This window comes from Gasterosteus aculeatus, chromosome 10 (genome assembly GCF_964276395.1).
Source record: "Gasterosteus aculeatus chromosome 10, fGasAcu3.hap1.1, whole genome shotgun sequence".
NCBI lineage: Eukaryota > Metazoa > Chordata > Actinopteri > Perciformes > Gasterosteidae > Gasterosteus > Gasterosteus aculeatus.
The window spans coordinates 8,055,300-8,077,714 of NC_135697.1; the positions used below are offsets into that span (position 1 = coordinate 8,055,300).

General features: G+C 41.1%; 1 protein-coding gene across 7 annotated transcripts in view; it reads right to left on the bottom strand.

Annotated features, from left to right (window-relative positions):
- Positions 1-22,415, bottom strand: part of LOC120826256 (CUB and sushi domain-containing protein 3-like) — a 256,995-nt gene that overhangs the window by 153,745 nt on the left and 80,835 nt on the right. For all 7 annotated transcript variants that reach the window (XM_078081429.1, XM_078081428.1, XM_078081427.1 and 4 more), the window contains exon 3: positions 17,614-17,726. In XM_078081429.1, the coding sequence (XP_077937555.1) occupies positions 17,614-17,726 (113 nt within the window). The remainder of the gene's footprint in view (positions 1-17,613; positions 17,727-22,415) is intronic.

Here is a 22,415-nt window from a genome sequence, read left to right on the forward strand (position 1 = left end):
GCATTTCTGTCTTCAATTGAATTACACTAAACTGTTTAACTACGCCTTCAGCCCCCACTCCACTGGGTCCCAGCCATATACTTTACCCAGCTATTGCTCTGTGATGTGTCCCATCCAGAGACTACTCTGGGGCAATTACAGCTCCCAGGTCTGCACACTGCATGTACCATTGAAAACACTGTTCCATACACACTGGCTTTGTGGTGATGCAGATTGAATGCGTAAACACACAGCGTCAAAGTCTGTTCTGAAATCATACCTAAAGCAGCCATAAGAGAAGGTCCTTCCGCCTAGAGTTCTTATTAATATACAATAAATGTTTTGACTGCACTCTAAGAAGCAAACTAAGTCACACCAAAGAGAGGGAGGGAGACTTTAGTGTTGTATGGTTAATCACTTTGTTCCCTCTTGATACATTTACAGTTCGGTGCCTAAGACACATGCATATACAATTTGGCACATATATACAAAGACACAAATATGCCAACACACACACACACACACACACTCAGGAAAGAGGCGGATAGAGGCAGAGAGAGGGAACCATACAAGCCATAAACCAGAAAAGTACATGGGAGAACAGGGACCAACTACGGGCTTATTGTTTGAACTTGATTGATACAACTATGAAACTGTTAAGACAGATAGGGGGCTAGGGAGGAGGAGACGAACAGATTGGGTGAGGGGGAGGCAAGAGCCGAGGAGACGAGAAACCAACTGGGAAACCAGAAGGCGGGTCGTCCAGCTCAAGATGCATCGTCTGAGCCTGCATTCTTATCAGATTTAGCTATAAGAGGGGAGAAACAGCAGGTGTTTTAGGTGGTGCCCCCCACCCCCCCCACACTGATCCCACCCGGCTGCGTGGCTCTTTTTAGATGCTGGAATGAAATATTTGCGCCGCTAGACAAACTTTACGGAGGAGAGAGTTTTGCTCGAGGATACGGGAGAGATACGAACTCTTCACTTTTATTTGAGCATGCTTCCACGTTCATATTTGACACGTGTCTGAAGGAGAACAGAAGATAAGCTGCATGTTTGGAGGGTCAGTATCGTAAATATCAAAGTCATAATCAATCGGCATTTTGAAACACCGTCCTAAGCCATGAGTTGTAATTAACAGATGAAATGGAAATGTCGCTCGTCGCTAGAGACAGGGAGAGGACACAGGACGGGATAGATAGAAGTAGGAAACTACTCAGACGGAGGGAGGGAGGGAGGAGCGGACAGTTGAAATGGGACGGGACAAGGAGAGCAAAAAGGAAATCACAGAAGCAGTGAGGACAATTTTATGCTGCACAATGAGAAATTCCTTCAGGAAAAATGTCCCCAGAAAGACCTCAACACATTTACTTCTTCACACAACTTTTGCTGGGTTTTTTTGGGCAATTATACTAAAACAGAGAGCTAGCGTACAGATCCAGGGAAATCTTTTCCATCCACGCTGAGGGCAGAAATTGAGTTATCAATCACAAGGCAGGCAGTGAATAGAGAATATCAGCAAACGGAACAATCGAGGCATTCTTGGCTGGCTGGTTGATTCCTTTACAAAATAACTTTATCGCCATTCCTTTTCAATTACACCCTCCTCCCTCGCTTCTTCTCCCCGTTCCCAACCTGTACCTGCGCTGCAGCCACACAGCTGTCGGTTACGAAGGACATCGTGTGGACGTTTTGCGTTTTCACACACCCGCGGTTCCCTCTCGGTTTCCCATGAATGAATCATCCTACTGATTATCATTAGCATCCATTTTGAATACGATGGGGTCAACACGTAAAAAGCTTGTGGATCATTTAAAAATAGAATAGATGAAAGTAAATGATTAACAGAAATAATAAAAGAGTCAACATTGGTAGAAAAAAAAACACCCCAAAATGCACAAGCCTGTAATTAGTTGAAATAAAGATGGCGTGTAAGGTTTTCTTTAAAAGGGTGTTTTTAGTCCCGGGCGTCGACGCGCGTGGACGACATAGATGGGACCACATAGATGGGACAACATTCGATAGTCATTCTGCTAAAGACCACCACCTCCGACCCCCCCCCCACCCACCATACTCCTTATCATTACAGAGAAAAGCACACTGACAAGACACATTTCGACACTAGTACACACGCACATACACACATACCCAGGGTCATCCATCACCGAAGCGACCCCCCCGGTGCTGTATTGTGATTGGATGTCAGGTTGGCCTAGTGTGGCGACCTGGTGGCCTATTGATTTTGCCAGTTAGTGTGGCCGCAGTCGGTGTCAGGATGTTGGGTGTTTAGTGTTCCATCAGGCACACATTTCCTCTCCCAACACACACACACACACACACACACACACACACACACTTCCCAGTCTGAGCCTCTCAAGGTTTTATTTATTCTGCATACATTTGTTCTGGGTAGCGTGTTAGTTCCCACTTCTTATTACATCCTTTTTTCCATCTGTCTCTGCCTCTTTAGCACCTTCTTGTTTATTGTTCCCAGCCGTATCTCCCATGTCTCCCATGTTGTATTTGATAATCTCTCTCCATCTTCCCTCCACGTCTCTCCCTTCCTGTCACACTGCTCGTCCCCTCCTGTCCTGCTCCCCCTGCTCCCTCCTCCTCAATTAAAAACGTTGACAACATGCCAGTGTGCCTTGCCTCTCCCGTTCCATCTCTACTCTGTTGCATCCCTGCCACTGTATCAGCCCTTCTGTCCATCCCTTCATTCCTCTTTACTATTTCTATAGTTTATTGTGAACATCACGTAGTTTCATTACACCAGTTTGTTCAGTAGCCAGGAGCTACAACACATTTCTTTTCATGGTTTACTGCCGGCTGCGTTCTCTTCCTTTACTCACACTTCTTTCTCCTCACTATTCTCTCTATCCATCTATATATGCTTCTCTTTCACTGTCTCTGCCTCTCCCCAGTTTACCATAACCATGATTTGAGTCTCAGTTGCTTCATTACAAGCTGCTGCTTTTATGGGCCATCTGTAGAACTATCTGCATTTGTCTCTCACACACACACACACACACACACACACACACACACACACAAAGGCGTGCGAGCAGAGCAGACCGCAGCATTCAGCTACTCGTTCTACCACACACACACTCCCACACACATAACCATTTACCTGGATTTTATTTCTCCCTAGATAAGCAATTACAGCAGAGTCGGGGTGCAGGGAGCACGAGACGGAGAGGCACGAAGTAAGCTGGCAGGATGAAAAGTCAAATCTGAGAAGGATTGCAAAGTTTGTGAAAAAAAAAGTGAAAAAGAATGCAATGAGATGCTTTTAGAGTTTTTAGTGAGACAGATGACACCGCAGGCTGGAGGCTTGGGGGGGGGGGGGGGGGGGGGGCAGCGATGACACAGAGAGAGAGAGACAAATATGGAGACGAAAGGAAAGACAGAGAAGGATGAATCTATGAGTTTAGAGGTTTTACGCCTTCCTCAGCAGTAACTTTAATAAAAGATGAACCAAGTTTGATGGCGGAACATAATAAATGCTGAAACGCTTGAAAATAATGCAGAGGATCTGTTACAAGAAAGCAGGGACGTGTGTTTCCACTCACAACATCTGAGAAATGAATTTGAAAAGTAATTTTCGAGGCATTTCCCATAAAAGATGTGAGGTTTATAAGGACTGCAAGAGAATCAACGGATGGATCCTGAGGCCTTTAATAAACAGAAATGGGTTCCTGGGCACTTAGATATATAAAAGGTTTCACTGGCAGTCATCTTCCAATTCAGTTGCCTGTCAGTTTGATTTATTCAACAATTTGACCAACTCTCTTTATAGACTTGTGAATAACTTGCATCATAAAAGAATTTCAGTCCGTTAAGATGATTAACTTTGATAGCGTCGGTTCTATATTATTTTTGTCGTCAGCCTCCCACCAACAATGCCAAAAGAAAAAAACACTGATTTAACTTCCCATGGATATTACTCTGCTTATAACACGTTATTCCGGCATGTGCATTCATCTCAGTATTCGTCATTAACATTGGATTAGCATTTCATGGTAATCTTTGTGTTTCAACATTACCTCAATGCGCAGCTCTGTGACCTCTGATGGGTTAGTGATAACGTTCATTTTTATTCCTTCCTTTGATCGGGAATTAGCCAAGAGTATGAATTAGCATTGAATCTATAGCATGGGAAAAGCTACTAAGCAAGGCCAAAACTGCACTACGTGAGAAAAGTTGCAATTTGTGACAGACCTACCCGTCCCTACCTGATCCATACATGCTGCCTGATCAGTACGCCTGCATTACCGATCTGCTATCAGGAACAGAAGTAACCAGAAAGGCCAGAAGCTTTCGATCTACTGAGAAAACACTCAAAACGAGTTCAGTTGTGAAGAGTCCTGGGGTAATGTATGAAAAAAAAGACATTTTAGAGACAATTACGCTCAACTCGGATACATCAATATATATTTGTAATAATGACAGTGGAATTATTATTTTTGTCGGACAATCCTTCCGCTTTTAGAAAGTTGCCGCAGAGCTGTCAGGCGACTGCCATTCATGTGAGGATTCGGGCAATTTCAACACTGTCACGATTAGGATAATATGGATTTATTACACATGGCTGTGCGCTTTTTAATATGAAAAGATTAATGCCAAGATGAGACATTCCCCTTTTGAAAACTGTGACACTTTTTTTCCAGAAGAGCATTAACAGCATGAAATATAAAATGCCACTGAAAAGCCCATGATTAAGAATTATCGATACACTGCAGAGAAATAAAGGCGAATATTAAGGGAAAGAAAGGAAGTAATGCAGCCTCTTTAGAGTCTAACAACAAATATCTGTGCCCAACTACGTCATGCATTTGCTAAGTTTATTCTTGATGAAAATATAAGCATTTCTAGAGACTAAAAACTTGAGACAAATTCCCTTGGACACTTGAGTCAACTCCCATTGGCGCATAAGGCACAAGCACCAGCAAAACATAATTTACCACCATTTTTGAAATACATTTATCTGAACTTTGAGGTACATTCAGCTCAAGGAGAACGGTCCATGTTAGAAGCACGAGTTTTTCCAATAATCCAAGAGATCTCGATCTGACGATCTTACAAAAGCACTGAGAAGAGATATGTGTCGGACTCTTTACTGGACGAGGTGCACATTACACCTTCACCTGAAGCCACTTTCGATTGTGTCGGGATCTCCGAGCATCTCACAACTGGTAGCTGGTTGGTGATGGTGTAATTCTAAGTAAGTAAGATTAATTATGAAAACATTGATGAGGGAAAGGGACTAAGTGGCAGCAGGAGGTGGTTTGAAGGGTGCACATAGAGCAGGAAAATCTGATGAAGTAATGGCTGTTTAAAGCATAAGATCGTCTGGAAAATGTGACGTTCAATGAATTCACACCCACACCTCTGTTGCTAATGACTTTAGCTTCTAGTGGAGTTCGACCATTGTGTACTCAGGAAAACAGAACATTAATGTATTTCTGGATTAATTACACAGACAATAAAACATACACACACGCACATCACTCTCCTTGAAGGTAAAAGCAGTGTTGAGAATGGTCTTAGTTGTGCCTTGATGTTCTTTGTGAATAATAATGATTTGTATTCAATATTTCACAAAGCAGTTACAAGAAGCCATGTAGTCATCCTGGTTTAATACTGTTCCAGCTCCCTTTGACCAAAAAACATCTAATCAGGACCATAAATGCTGCCCAATAGGAGAGCTTACTGATGCCAGGGACAGGATATACCCGTATTAAAATGGTGTAGAAAGTACAGTATGAAAGTAAACCTATTTGTACCATGTTTGCTAAACCATGAGTCCATAAACCGCTGCTGGTCACCCTTAAATCAAACTCCTCGTTCACCATCTACTGTTCATTGTATTATACCTGCCAGCTCAACGTTAGAAAAACTGTCCTCTGTCTTTATGGGCCACTGGGAATGCAAATATATTCAGTCAAATTAACTAAACAGGACATATGAATGCATGAGAGAATAGTAACGTCCTCCTTTGATATGGATTGGAGTTAAAACATTGAAATAAGCCCAATCAGCTTGGGGGGATACAACTTAATGAGACTGGGTAAAACAAGTTAATCATGTGTAGAAATACAATAATCCTTTATCTCAGGTTTGTGGACAGAATATCCATCAAAGAACGTCTGTTGAAAAGATTACATTTTGTTTTTCCAGCCTTGCAATATCCCAGTATGTAATTGAACGATCAGATGATGACAGCAGCCTGACTGCTCACAAATCAACATGGCTATGTCAATTATAAGCCCTTTACCTCCACTTCACCAGTGTGCACGCTCTACTGACTACAAGTGCAATTGTGTATATATGCATACAAGGCACGTGTGTGTGTGTGTGTGAGAATGTGGAGAGCTCCTTGATGTTGTGATCAATTTTTTCCCTGAGGCCTGGTTCAATAAACCACCACCTAAAGACATCCTGCCAACAGAACTTCATTAGACAGGCGCACAAACACACAAAGGCACACAGAAATACCGCACAAAAATAATTGTGCTTCGTTTAAAGGATGCAGCCATCAGGATTAAATACAAACACGGGTCAGATTTGCAAGGCATTTTCCCGTAGAATCTACAGCAGTAGAGTGGGGTTGGCCGCAACCTAAAATTGGAGGAAACACCTCTTTCTGACGACAAGGACTAATCAGGTGCATAGGAATTGATTTGGCAAAAAACAGAGCTTTAACAGAGATGGTAATACATTAAATACCTATATTGGGACTCTTGGCAATTACAATGCTGGACTATATAGCCGGTGGCATTGTCTGTGTGTACTTTACCACTTTTGAGTGCTAGCATGTTAAACAGCTCAACAAACTATGTATTCATGTTCTCAGCTTCACACTGAGGATTACACCGTAATATCAAAGGTCAGAATGCCGCTGAGCTCCGACGCACACGGCTCCTTATAAGAGCGGGGCTACACTGATCTAACTCTTCTCGGTCTCAAGCATCCATCTCTCCTCCTGCTTCCTCTCGTATTTCTTCTCACAGCTGCCCCTGTGCTCACTATTAATTAAAACTGTGTGTGTGTGATTGTGTCTGCGCATTAAGCTTCAGTATTAATTAAATGTGTGAATGCTAATTGGTCGGATCAATAACAGGTCGTTAGGCCTCGGGGGCCGACGGCCAATAGAAAATCGTTATGTGTCTGACATCACTGTCACTCTGCTAGAGCTCCACTGCACTGTGACATATGAACACACTGACGCACACGCGCACAACTCGCGCCACTTGTCATCTGAAGGATAGGTTCACCTCAGAGGTTCCCAGAGAGACGGACAGAGAGCTCAGAAATAAAAGAGCTTGGCAAGACACAACTGGTACCACTTCCTGTATGTTCCTAAATCTGAATCAATAGCCATTAAGAAAAGGAAGAGGAGGAGGGAGACATGTTTTCAAAGAAGAATCTGATACAATAGTTGTGAGTGAACAGAACGGAGTAAATAAGTGCGTCCTGTCAGAAGGCCTTTTTTTTAACTGATCAATGCTTTTCTATTTCTACTTTGTCTTCAAACTATTTTTGTCTTTCAATCCATCCTTTGTGCAAGGCTGGTAACTGCCACCATTGTGTGTGATATTCAGCCGATAACTATGAACAAAACAATGCCTGTGACCTCAGGTTGACAAATACTCAATAGAAGAGAAGAGGGAAGGAGAGCGTGGTACATATTTATTTGACAGAACTGGTTTTTACTTGATGGTGTAAAGACAGGTTGCTGCAAAGCCGGCGATAGATAAGGTCAATTTACCATTTCAAACCGCTCAAACATTGACCATCATGTCCAATCTAATCGCCAGTGCCACCATTGCAGCAAAACAAATTGCTTTTGTGCGGAAACTGGTCTCTTAAAATAAAGTCAAACTGCTTGAACTACTGCGTCACCACACTCATCTCTTTGCATCGCCTGTTTGACACGGGCACGGATGTGTTGGAAAGAGCGGACACACAAACACATTGGGAAATGTGGAAATCAGCTTTTTTCCCCAACTTGATGCTTCTCCTGCATCTCTGTGCCCAATGCTAGAGGGCTTGTTGCTCTATTACTTTTAATGCTGTTGATCATTCCACATACTCTTATGGGCGTAATGAACATTGCTGTCTGTAGGGGTCACTAGCTGGGCTCTTAATGTTCCTGCAGCTCTAATAACTTCAGACAGACCTTTTGCTTGTCCTTAATCAAACTGACACCAAGTGAGGAGAAAGCAATGGAGGGCTATGCAAGGTTAATGGTGTTAAGTGGTGTATGAGACACTAACTGGTAACCCGTGGACAGATCATTGCCTTTAGAGACCGTCATTGTCAATGTGCGTGTACACTGACAACTTCAGCAATACTCTGGGGTAAACTGAATATTTAATAAAAGCACTTGGAGTGTTTGCGCACATAATAACATCCGTGTGTGTGTGTGTGTGTGTGTGTGTGTTTTGCTTGGTTGCGCCGCTGAGTTCAGCTAGCTAGCTTTGAGCGCAGTACCAGAATGTGTGTGATGTCTAATAGCTGCGGTTACTGTGGCGTGACTTATTAAATTTAACAACCCCCCCCCCATCCCAACCCCCGGGAAGCTGACTGACATGTGCCAGCGCATGTAAAAAAAGACACACACAGACACACACTTAAATACATTCCAACTGTGTAACCAACCAAGCGAAACAGACAGAGCTGAGTAATCATTCTACATATAAAGGCAATGATTATACTGTCTGAAAAATAGAATGAATGCCAATTGTGTTGTAGCAAAATAGTCCTTTACCTCACTGCTCCAACATGTCTTCCTTTCTCATTAATCTTACTTCATAGAATGGGAGGTAAAGAATATCAAAGACAATTTGGATTCAATTTGTAATAAAGTTGTTTGTTTCATCACAGCGCAGAAATACTGATAAACCCAAATATCGGTTGTGACAGACAGATACATCACAAGGTAAAATTCAGGTGAAAAAAAGTTATTTTAATGACATTCGCTTGCTTTTGTTCCACAGATTGTACCAGAATTTCGTATTACGATAATATTCTCCCCAAAGATTTTGATAGTGGCTTTGCCGTTGTACTTTGATATTGAATCAAAAAGTTCCAGTCCTCTAACATCATAACAATTGACATAGCTAGAGCAAAAATATATAATTTGCAGTTAAAAAGACATTTGTATTTTAGAAACTTGTTAGAAAGTGCCATACAGATATGTTCATTACATTGGCAAGATGTCAAAAATATCACGTCACAAAGTTCCTTTGTTGTGATGTAGTATGAAAACTTTTTAAAAGCTCACATTAAGAGATTGATTAAATCCGATGAATCAGTCTAACGAAGCTGGTAATGCTGTGCTACAGTACAGTACCACTGTTCTCCTTCATACAAGGCACAATTAAAGATATTGAAAGCAGTGGCATAGTGAAAAAACAATCTGCACATAAAAAGGGGTTGCAGGATACAGCGCTGATAGACATTTAGACGATCAATTAGATGATTCAGTTTTGAGAGAGAAACCCGTGCAAAGTATAATGAATAATGAAATGTGTAGATAAGAAGCAGCGTAAGGTGATTAGAGATCATTCAGTAGACGTCCCTCACCACGTTTAACGGAATGCTGTTACATTGCGGTTAGGTTCTTCCTGGGAGCGCTGTCTGACTCACGGCAACAGAAACCGCCGAGTCAGCATGACCCTGCTCGTTTTCCGGTTATGCTAATCAGGTGACATTCCTTCCTGCTTGGCAGGAGAAGCTGATTGGATGGGCCGAGGTCGTGACCCTGAAGCAAGGCCTTTTGATTGGTTGGCTGATATAAAGCTGAATAGTGGACTGACATTGGCCAGGAGGCTGTATTATTATCAACTCTCACTCACCACACACAAACATACACTGCTCCGGCACATCAACACACTTTCACGCACAGTGATATTAACTACGTACCAGCACAGCCTATATTTTAGCCAGGTGGCCAGTGGTTGTCTGCCAGACCTGAATATCAAATCAATATATCATTTGATGTAAATTGTATCCTGTCCTGGCCCAGACGGGGTTTTGTAGCCCATCTCTATAATTCCATCACAGTATTTAATATCATTCTGATATGAGGCCAATATATCATTTGCTGGAATTCCTTTAGAGTCAAATCTCCATCTTGCCAATAGGCACCAGAATACTTTTCTCTTAGAGAGTCCTTGACGTTCCACACATATTCCTATAAAAGCAGTAAAAGGTCCGGCAGCTTTTTAATAAAATTCCTTCATCAAATTCTAAATTACATCCAGATGTCACGTTATTTTATCATTTGCAGGACTTTTCTTATGTGAGGCCCCTACGGGCAGGCAGTGTTTCCACTACCATTCAATGCCCCCCTCCAAGAATGTAGAGAATGTGTGTTGGAAAATGTTGTGTCGCGTACGCACCCCCCCCCCCCCCCCCCCCCCCCTTAACTTTAACTACTTTATCCATTATTCATTGCGTGAACAGACTTTGAGGTCGGACACAAACATATGATCCAGATAACATGGGAAGAGTCCCACTTCTTTTATCTAAAACAAACAAAAAACATTTTTTTGTTATGTATTGGAGGGTTTCTGTAATAATTAAGTGGGACTTTTTTGTGTCACTCATCAGTGTTAACCATCCACAAAGCAAAGGATCTTGCTGCCGTTGCCTTTGAGATTTTTCATTAACGAAAAAAAAGGAAAACTAACATAATGATGAAAATGCTAAAAGATCGTTTTCATGGCGCTAAGTCACTTTCACAGGATTGGGACCAACCTCAACAGGAAAACAAACTATAATACAATAAAGTAAAATAAAATTGAAGTGCAACAGGACAGCTTGTGATGAGATACAAGACGTGAGATATAAGATGAGATGAGATGAGAGGTACTTGCGCCTGCTGCATTTGCATAACTCCTGTCTTTTCACTGACTTTTGATGCTTTCAGCATACGATGCATCTCTCCACTGTGGCCACAAAGAAAACCATGTAGATTGCAGATAAAAAACACATGATTCTTCAGAATTCTGCTCCATACACTGAACTGTCCACACCTGCTGTGAGTGTGATGGTTCTGATTGATGTCCGCGTGTTAAATCTGACCTTGCTGCTGTTCAAGCGGTAAGGAGCTACCTTCACACTAAATAATGGACACCTACACACAGCTTTCAAACAGCAATGATGGCTCCTGTTCAACTAGGAAGCATGGAGCACATTTCAGTACTACCAGGAGTTCCTAATCTCTTCTGGTGTCCCAGACTGCTTTTTTCATCTTTTTCTTCTCTTCTATATTCCCTCGTAGTTCTTCATTCTCTCCCTGCCTCTGGCTGCTTTTCCCCGTCCTCCCCTCGGTGTTCATCACTCCTTAAATAGGCAAGTTTATTAGATTATGGGAGAAAACTGAGTGAGAGGGTGAGATGGTGCCGTACCGTGTACCGATGGAAATGAGTATGAAACACGCATATACATTATACACAACCGCTCTTAATATCAATCTGAAAATAAAGTTTTAAAAAAAGGCACACATTTACTTTTGTTCTTGGTGTAGTATATCGCTAAATGTATTTGAGTGTGTACAATCGATGGGGGGAAACGGTAGAGAAAGAAAAAAGCCAGACAGAAATAAGAAGAAAAGCAGTGAGCCACACTGTCACTATAATCTGCTACACCATCAATCCAGGCTTTTCTTAAATGTTAAAGCAGAAAAGCAGCATGTGTAATTTACTCGATCTTCTACTTCTTTTTGGTTGCTTTAATCACATATTTAATAAATTAGCAAAGAAAAGTAAATACAAATGTGGAACAAAAGCAGTTATTTAAATTGCTGCTTAAAAACAACTTTCCAGGATGAAAAACATGCAGCTTTCCAAGAAAATAGCATGCCTGAAAAGGAACCTTGAGACTTTCAGAGACTCCATTAGGGAAATGAAACTTGGGCAAGACGCATAAAAAATATATACTACCAGCTCCAGGGAAACCAAAAATAAAGGCTGAACATTAGCCCCAGATGGAGGCTGAATAAGACCATGTTTAACAGAATATTAAGTTGGCTTCTGGAGCCTTCTCAGCTTTTATTCTTTGCTCACAGAATAAACTGCATCAAACTTTGACCGTTTATGGGGATTTCTTCAAACTTCCATGGAACACCAAGAGCAGCAGCTTACTGCTACTACTCCCACAATGATAGAGTCTGCTTTTCTTACTCTTCCAGATAATTTAAAGTAGACCGTTACCAGTGTACTGGTGGTATCAGAGTTAAGTGCTTTATATGAATTCATTCCATCCACAGTCCATTGATATCCTTATAAAAGTGTCATATTTAACAACTGCACAAAAGACATGGATGATACTTCCATCACACACATACTATTAGACTCAAATCTTCCCCATTTCCCCGTTCCTTACACCTCCAATGGCTCAAATGTTCTAAAATAACTGAATTGCGAGTAATTTTATCTGTGAATCCACAATTTGTTTTTCAATATTACAACCTCCCAAATCCTGTCAAGGTACAGCTCCTTTACCAAACTTCACTATTGGGGTCACCTTCTCCTTCCCATTAACCGGCCTGGATTGAATTGTTGCACCGAGGGAGGGAGAGAAAGACTGGATGATCAATGAAAGTGAGAAAGAAGACAGACAGACGGACAGATGGTTGGAGGATAGAGGAGTGGATATTGTCAGTCCCCTCAGGTCTCTTTGATAAAGATCAGAGAAGCCACAGCCAGAACCTCAATCACATACCCGTACACACGTGGACGCACAAACACACACACACACACACACACACAAACACTGTCGTGAAATGTACATCATTGATGTATGCGCTCAGATGCGAGGATGTGCACACAAACTTGACTTTTACACTCAGATCATGTATAAGTCAAAAAGACTGGAGTCAAAATCAATCAGCGCTGATAAGCGATCAGATCAGAGGCAAAGAGAAACAAAAATGGTGGAACGCTCCGTTAATGGCCGCCTCCTATACGTGAATACAAAGGCTTTTCAAACCGGAATGCAGGCTCCTATGGTTCAATTTATTCTGGAACATTGCCAATCAGCTGCACGATCGTTCAAATGTGATACTCGATGAAGGGTTTCCCCCCGAGGAGCTGGTTTCAGTGGCCACGCATGCAGCAGTGTGATCAGACTCATCACCGTGAGGATCGAATGTTGTTGCCTCGTGTTTTCTCCCGTGGCTGACGGATAGCGCTCAGGCCCGACACATAATTGAGGAAGGAGATGAAAATTGTTCTTTCCGAACAACAGATGTGTGTTTACTGACGTCTATGTGGGAGAAGTTCAAATCCCTTTCTGACAGAAACAGTTCCTCGACAAAATTAAAGAAGGTTGTTTTGATGGACCCGGGGGCAGCAATGAGCGTATATGTATATATATACACACACACACTGAATATTTCTACTAGCTCTCTCCTAGGAAATCCAAATCACGGCCCAGAAGGTCACTGGATTGGCCGCAAACATCTGTGAGTGAGTAACACTCTTGATGATATTGTGTGGAACTGATGGGTAAATGCCCAGATGGAGAAGGGTCTATTGATTTAAGTGACATCTGGCCACTGAGAGCTCCCAGAAGCCAGCAACGACCTGTTTGTTTGCAAAAACAATTTCAAACCCCCCAAAAGGAGGAAGGTTAGGGAGTGAACCGATCATAAGAATTCCTCCATTTATCTTCTTTCATTCCCCGTCGGCACTTCACAATCCCCGATGTATCAACCAAAATACTCTAAATTATAGTATGTGTCCAATATTTTAAATGATTAATAATAAAATCTAAATCGAACAGGACTAAAATCTCAAGGATTGCCGCTTTAAAGTAAAGTTGCTTTCATAAAACAGAATGTAATGCGTCTGACTTTGATCTGTGTTTAATATAATAGAGTATGTGTGAACCTCCGGCTTTATTTTGTCCTGATTGTTTGAGGAAGTAAACATTTTTGAGTGTGTTGTTCACCTTAAACCATTTTCAATTGAATGTGTTGTTTCTTCTTTCTTCTTCTTCTATTTTTAATAGTCGTTGTTTACGCCTTCTCCTGAGGAATGACGTAAACTCTCCGTGGTTTGTGTAAATGAATGTAAAAAGTGTATCACTGTTACAGAAAAACAAGCAGTGGAGCCAATATAAGTGCAGAGAGGAAGAGGAAAAACAGCAGGTGGTGACGAGAGCTCAGGCATTACGGGAGGGAAGTGAAATTGTTGTGCTGCTGACACGTTGGTCCCCTGGCTGCATGTCCAAGAGTGAAGTGCAGGTTCTCTGGTCCATGTTTCCGAGGAGGCCGATGAGTGATAGTTCTTGTTCTCAAATCAAAATGCCCTTAAGATGTACTTATATAGTTTCTCTAGAGGAAGCAGATATGAAACCTATTATCTCTGATGTTGAGTTTTTGTAATTCTAAAAGGTGAAATTGTAACAAAAAACATTCATAAAACTGAACACGGTTGGGCAGATACAAATGGAGGAGTAAGAGGGAATAAAATTAAAAACTCTTCAACAATGACGAGAAAGTGTGTGTGTGTGTGTGTGTGTGTGTGTGTGAAACGAGACAGAAGAGACCAATATATATTATTTAGCATGACGTTGGAGGCACTTTGATGTTGTGCTGATGAGACAGAATCATAGATTATCGCAGCATTTAGACACAGATACACTCACACATGCATCAATACATGCTGCACAGCATGTGCTGGTGCATGAATTAGTAATGACCTGACGGTCTTCAGAGGAAGAAGATAACATTTCAAGGATAACATCAGTGTATCCCACCAATCACACCGTATCGAGGAATCAACATGTTTCTCGTACCTTGTTTTATGAAAAAAAAAAAATACAGCGCGGTAATCCATCTATCTAAAGCACGTCCACGAGCTCCTCGTGGGATTCTGAGTCTCAGGGCATTCACGGCACAGGTGAGCCGTCCAGCATCTTCAGGGAGTTCCCCAGGGACGCCTGCTGGTCTGACGTGCCAGGAATAACTCAGCGGCCAGATTTTCACCAGGGTTCCTCGCCAGCTGCCGAAATGACGTGGCTCATTTTAACGTCAACGACTCCGACCTCCTTCCACATTCATTTGCTTTTTTCTCTCCTTTTGCGACACGTTCGGTTGTGATCTTGATTATGGATCATAGATACAATTCTAAAGCAATTACTAGAAATTAAGTCAGATTAATAAATGTTTGGATTATAATGTATGCATAATAAAATTGCAGATCCAAGGGGACTTTGCATATGGAGGGAGAAGTCTTTTATATTAGTAACATGTGTAGATATTGTGTGTGTGTGTGTGTTACCAGATTAACTAGTGGTTTTGGAGGTCCGTATAGATGTGCAAATCCTTACTTTGTCCTTTTAACGGTAAATATAATATTTTCTAAAAATGTGTTTTGACAATGCTAAGGCGATACCTGCAGAAATCTAAAACCTGAATTAGCTTGAGGAAGAGATTAGGCAGAGGGATTACATGGAGTAGAGATGACTTGCCAAAAACTGTTCAAACCCGGGTGGATCGTTGCTTCTGAGAAAATCTCCTCCTCTCTTTATAAACTCACTGCCAAGCTGCGTGTTTCGGATAGTATGTAATGACAAATATAGAAAGACAGACGGATAGATCGTCAGCATGCCGTTACATACGTGTGAGTACGCTCAACCTTTCTCACTCACACAGAGGAAGTGAAATAGCTGAATGTGTCGGGAAAGAGCAAACTCTTTAGATAAATCCCCCGGAGCAAAACCCTTTCTCTGTCGCAAACAGACACAGAAACATACACACAAACCCAAAGATATACAGAATAAGCAAGGGCCAAGTAGGAAGTTGAAACTAGTGCCAGTGAATAAATCTGGGACAACCGCTTGGACGTACAAGTAGCACAAACACACACACACAGCTATGCGCACACAAACTCCGATGCAGCATGTGTGCAGACTTTCACCAAAGCACTTTGCAATCAGGGATACGGTCATTATGCGGCCCACCAGACACACGTACCAACAGACTGAACACACGGCGACCATCCGACCTACATCCACACGAGCAACAAGGCCCTCCTCGGGATGCACACACAGAGGCCGTTAAAGCAGCCATTTTCCACAGCGAGTGGCCGTGACCAACACTGTGAGTGTCAATGTTTGCATATGAATGTGATCACGCTGTCATCTGTTGGTGTGCAGATTGGTGCAAAAACATATTCAATAATCATTGAATAGGACAGCCGCTGTAGTTCTTTTGAACAGGCCGTTTTCATGTTTGCAGGAAAGCCTGAAAAGGTTCGACTCCCTAGACTGCCCTTAACTGCGTATCATACACCACCTGTTTACTCTACACTTTAATAAACGCATTGCAAACAGAGTATTCACATGTTTAACAATGAGTAATTCATGATAATGTTAATCAAAAAAATGTGTAATGCCATTGCAGTTTGTTAAACCTAATAATTAATGCATTATCATCTATTGCAGTAATTCATTTCTTGCAGTGTGTCCATTTAAATCACATCTCAACACGTCACAGCAGGGGGCTACATAATCGTGTACTCATTTGTTTTGTTGACTTGCACAGTATCGTGTGTGCGCCTCCGGTGGACAATTTTATGCTCCTCTGTTTTATGCTCCGGAACAAACTGCCTCATTGAGGACATCAAAGTTTTTCTAATCTAAATCCAATCTGAAAACGTTAATGCACACAAGACATGGTGCTGATTCACATAGTTCTAATTTTAACCATCACTTCAACTATTCATATCTCTTCTTTCATCTGTTGAAATGGTACCGCCATGTTTACTCAGAGCCCAAAGGGGGGGGCAAGAGGGGATGCTTTATGTTTAATCTCCTTTGTAGAAAAACAAATGTAACAAGAACACATTTCAAATATGAATTTTTCTCAAATTTACTAAATCCCATGTGTCACCGAGAAAAGGTCTGTCCGTCAGAACGTCCCTGCAAGCCTATTATGCCCCCTTTATATTTCGTCTTTCTCTCTGTGGATTCAACAGCCTGCCATGTTGAAAAGGAATGGACTTGTCACCCATTAGGAAGTCCTTTACCGAGCGTCAGGCAGGGGATTGAGTTTTCTATGAAAACCTTCAGAATCTGAATAGCCTGACAAAAGAATTGAGAATAAATCATGTACGTGATGTGATGTCTGTAACGTAAAACAACACTTGAGGACGCCAGTAAAGGAACAGAAACCCAATGGCACAATCATCATGCAGAGTTCAATTAAAATAAAATAAAACAAGCCTACATTGGAGAAATTCTAATTGCATTCACAACAACTTTAAAATATCTTTATATTAATTTACAATTCTAAAATCATGGCTTGTTTAAACCTATTTATCAAATCCTAATCCATCTTAAAAAGACTAAATATGGGGAATTAAAGTGTTAGTATAATGTTCACAGCAAATATCATCGGGGGTTTCTCCGGCTAAACAACACACAGTGCACCTGCTCAACAGATTCTGTAGCAAAGCGAGGGCTCAACCAATGGAGATTAACCGTCTGATGGCCTGATCGGCTCTAACCCACAGTATGTGGGCTGTGGACTTGTCTTAGATGTCCACATTAAAGCACAGGCCGTACATTCTCAAGTACCACACAGACAACAACAAGAAGACACGGACTGACCTTCGTAGTTGAGCTTGAAGCCATGCGCAGAGACGGCAAAGTCACTGGTCAACCTCAAAGAGAAGACATTTCCCGTGCTGGTGACCGGTGTAGGAACCTGGAAGCCAGTGAGCCTGCAGAAACACAAAGAAGAGCGTCGACGTTATCACAATCATTCAAGATCTTCATTGCTGTCAATACTGCAAAAATTCCCAAAACGGAAATGCTTTTCCAACATTTTAGTATTATATATATAAATATTTTAGGTGAAGCAGATCTGGCCATTTTAGTGTAAGTTCTCACACCTAGTAAGAAAGTACCAGGACAACCCAGAATAAGTGACTGTAAAAATTACATTTTAAGTTTGAAGACCCCCTATCTTTGATGTCTGGCATAAAGCATCTGGGGCGGAACATAATCAAGTCTTATTGAAAGGTTATAAAGCTCCCACTTCAAAGAAGTATTTTTCTTCTTTTAAACCAAGTCACAAAGGATCTGGAACTACCTGCATTGCTTCGTGGCGTAGCGACAATACCCCCACCCACCCCCCCACCCCCATTCCATGTCGGTGCCTTTTATACAGACCAAGCATCACGGCCAAAGAGCGCCGCTTTGAGCGGGCTATGTGGAAGGAGTTGCTACACAACCTGAATCCCTCTTCTTCCTTCCTTCGCTTTTGTCTTTCCTACAGCAAACATTTGTTTTCTTTTTATCCGTATCTTCCTCCTCGACCTTGTGTCACATGCTTCCCTCTCCCCTCCGTCTCCTAACATCTACTCCCTGTCTCTGTGCTTCATTTCCTTTTTCTATACCACCTTTCCTTTTTATCTATATTCACTTCCATCCGTCTTCCCACCCTACAAAGACCTTCTGCCTTTCGCACGGAAGGAAACCTTGTATTTTCAGCACAACGTGCACCAACATTCACATAAATTACTTCCTTCAATTCTGTATTCTTGCAACCCGTCCGCGGCCTCATCTTACGTCTCAATATGTCCGTATCTTTTTTACTTTCCGTATTTCAATTTACCTGATTTCTTAAAAGAACAACACTTTGCTTTTATATTTTGTCATGGACCTACTTTATTGTATTCACCATCTCACCATCGCCTTTTCATATTGCCTTTGGCTCAATTGTATTTCTTAGTTTTGTTCTTAACCCTGGCTTTTTAATTTGCGCTTTGCTGCAGGACTTTAGTTACATTTTGGCAAACACATGACATCAATGGAGGGGATCTGATATTGATGTATTGAATAGAGGACTATTAGTGGAAAGTGGATAGTAGAATGTTGTAGCGTTAGCTAGCGAGAGAGCAGAGAGCATTTTCTTTGGTAATTTGTTCCACTATAAAAACAAATGTTCAGCTAAGTAACCGGTCGACGGCCTGCAATGGACTACGCTTTAATCTTTCTATATTTCCATTTCCCCCCCTCCTCCAATTTAACTTTCAAATATAACTTATAAAGTTATGCACATATACTTTTCGCTATTCGGGTCAACCTTTTCGCTCAACCAAATGTGCTTCACTCCAGAACATGCTCTCTCCCTCTCTTACCAATCCATATATGATCTGCTGCTTTTCTACATTCTCATCAAATATCTTTTCCCTTTTTAGTGTGTGATTCAACAATGTGCTTTCCTCCCTGTTGTTTCACTGCTTTTCTTTACTTTATTTCCACTCTTATTGAGACGATTTTACTCACGATGTGTGATTAATGAAGCACAGGACTTCACCTCCAAACCAAATGATCCGTGCACATTAAAATGCAAGATTTTCAGCTGTTACTCCACTTGCTGTAGCACAAAACCGCATCACAAATGGAAATGAATTTAATGTCTGCAATCTAGCGATCCAGAAAGAAGAATAAATTAATTAACTCAATTAAAAAAGGCAGTAAAGGAAAAAGGGTTAGAAATAAGTTAATTGTATAACCATCCCTGCATATTATATTGATGATTTGCAAATCATTTAAAATTGTTGAATAATGTGCAAAGTTTGAGGAATTTAATATTACTATTTACAATTTTTACAGCAAATACTTTTGTCAAAGAAGAGGAAGAAATGCTAAATAAATACATCAGTGGCCAGAAAAAGGCTTAAAGTCATTGCCTGGTATAACAATTCAATATAAATATGTAGGTCCTGTAGGTCCTGTCTCCCATATATGCAAACAGGGTGAGGCTCACTCCAGTCCAGAGGGTGGTGGCAACGCCGGAAGAATCATTTATCCGATCGCTTTCATCAATTACAGTTAACATAGCTAACAACTAACACAGAAAATAGATCTATATGCAGGTCAAACCTGATGCTCCGTTTCCCTTAGCAAACACTGACTTACGCCCTTATTATCTAGTTTCTTTTTTTCTCCCACAATATTTTAAGCGGCATGTTCTGTGCTTTTGGGTCGACATATCTTCATCACATTTCAATTCAACAAGATGTGTTGTAGCAAAAGTTATGTTGTTCATTCGCCACTGAAAACAAAGAAAATGTCTGTTCCGTTTGAAGCATTATGTGCATTCATGTTACAGTACGGAGCTTCTTGATAAAAACGCAGCCAGATTAAAAAACAGCCAAAATTGTGTTATGTAAATAAAAGACCATTATCTTCGGCTTCCTCTCCAATATCTTATTTGTTATGCTTCACTCCTGCCAAAACAAACTTTTAACACACACTCACACACATTGTGTGTACTGTCATGTGTGTAAATTATCTCTGGATGTATGTGCTATGGAATTTGTGAGGTAAAACCTAAATTCTTTTACAGAAAGTGAAAGAGATGGAACAGATGGTATCTGACATTCAAGGTCTTTTCCTGTGGGAGTGTGCATGTGCTTGTGTATGTATGTATGTACGTACGTATGTGTGTGTGTGTATGTGTGTGTGTGTTGTGTATAGAGAGAAATCCCATTAGCAAGTGAATGAAGAACTAGCTAATATCTTTCTCTGCTTCCCACACACAAACATATGGAGCGTCACACTGGATCACACATACAAACAAAGATAGAGACACATCATTCTCTCCAAAAAAGAAACCATGCAGCCTGGTTAATGCGATTGTCAGACCCCCAACCACCCCCGCACCCCCTTCCTGTTTCTCCTTTGTTCCTTCTCTCCTTCCTTTGGATCACATGGTGTCTTTATTATCAAAGGAACATCTCTTTCATTATTACTGCCATGAAAAACGAGAGATAGTGTTGGAAGATATTAACTTTAAAAATAAAAAAGACAGAAGGATAGATACGGAAAGATAAATGCTGCCCAGTCAGGGTTTTGTGAAGCATTCAAAAATAATTTATTGCTTCAAATCTGATGTGAACCGCATGGTTTAATCACATCAAAGAGCCATCTGACCTACAGACCATGAACTCTCATTCTCAGGATAGATATTCAGAGCCGTGTTAGTGTACATGGAAATCCACTAGTTTAATGTAGAACTATTAGGACTGTCAAAGTCAACGCGTTAATCTGAGATTATTCTGGCTGAAATTAACACAATAAAATATTTTAGGGCAGTAAACGCAACTTTGTTTACTACAGCGTAGGTGTAGATGTTGGCACCTCAAGCCGTCAAATGATGGAGAGTTGAGAGCAAAGTGCACAAGGACGGCAGGAAGAGTCGCTGGTTCAACACGTTCCAACCTGTGGAATTCTGCCTCCAAGGTGATCACATGTGTGTAATTTTGTGCTTAAATGAATACAATTAAACAGTGTGTAAAATACACGCTTTCTGAAGTGATTACTCGTTAATTCATAAGATTTAGTCTTTAAAAGAAAAACAAACTTTGAATCACCATTAATAAATTTAAAAATGTGAGATTAATTATTTATCTATTGAGAGCCCTTATAATTACGGCAATTTTACTTACAGTAAGTTTTTTCTGAGTAATCACATTTTTCACATACCAGCTTTAATGACAATCTGGACATTGTAAAACATTTATAGGGAGTTAAATTCATAATGCAGATGTTTGCTGTTAACTATTTAGGATTGCCAGTGGGTAAATCTCTGAGGGATTTTTACCTTAGTGGTAAGTAATGGATTCCTAAACCTTCACCTCCAATAAAATCTACACTGAATCTAGACAACTTTCCTTCTCTGGATGTACCGTCTAAGTATTTCATTTGTATTAATGGTGATTGGAGCTCATTTTTTAAGTGTTTTCCTCATCTCATGTGTCACGACACATCTCTAACCACCAAAGCAGAACCAAGGGAGGGTTTGTCTGTGAGCTACAGGAACCGTGTACGTATGTGGCTGTGTGCATTTTGTTCTTCATACTGACCCCAAAAACCAACATGCTGGATAGAATGATTTTATATTACAAATGGTCATAATAAAAGACCAATTTGGTCAACAATTAAATGTTTAACTGAAATGTTGGTCAGGAATTTCACATGCTGATTAGCTGAATATCTTTCTTTCTCAAAGCTATTCTCCTCATATTGTGTTTAAATGACTACTTATTCTGCCTATGCAATAACCGTCCACCAAGTTCCAAGGAAATCAGACCAGCAGTTATTCCTTAATCCTGCTGACAAACTGAATATAACCACCTTTGCCTAGGCAGACATTCGGTGTTTTCATCTCTCCTGACCTTATTCTTGCCCCTCCTTCCATCTTCTCATTTATTTCCTCTACTCATGTCCAAAGTTCAGGGTCTGAAGTGAGTGATTGATTAACACGGGTGACACACACACAGTCATTTTTCAGGTTGCAGTACATGTGGTCACTGGTATGTCTTGTAAATCTGTCATTCCCACACTGGAATGTGTGTGTGTGTGTGTGTGTGTGTGTGTGTGTGTAGGCGGGACCTTGA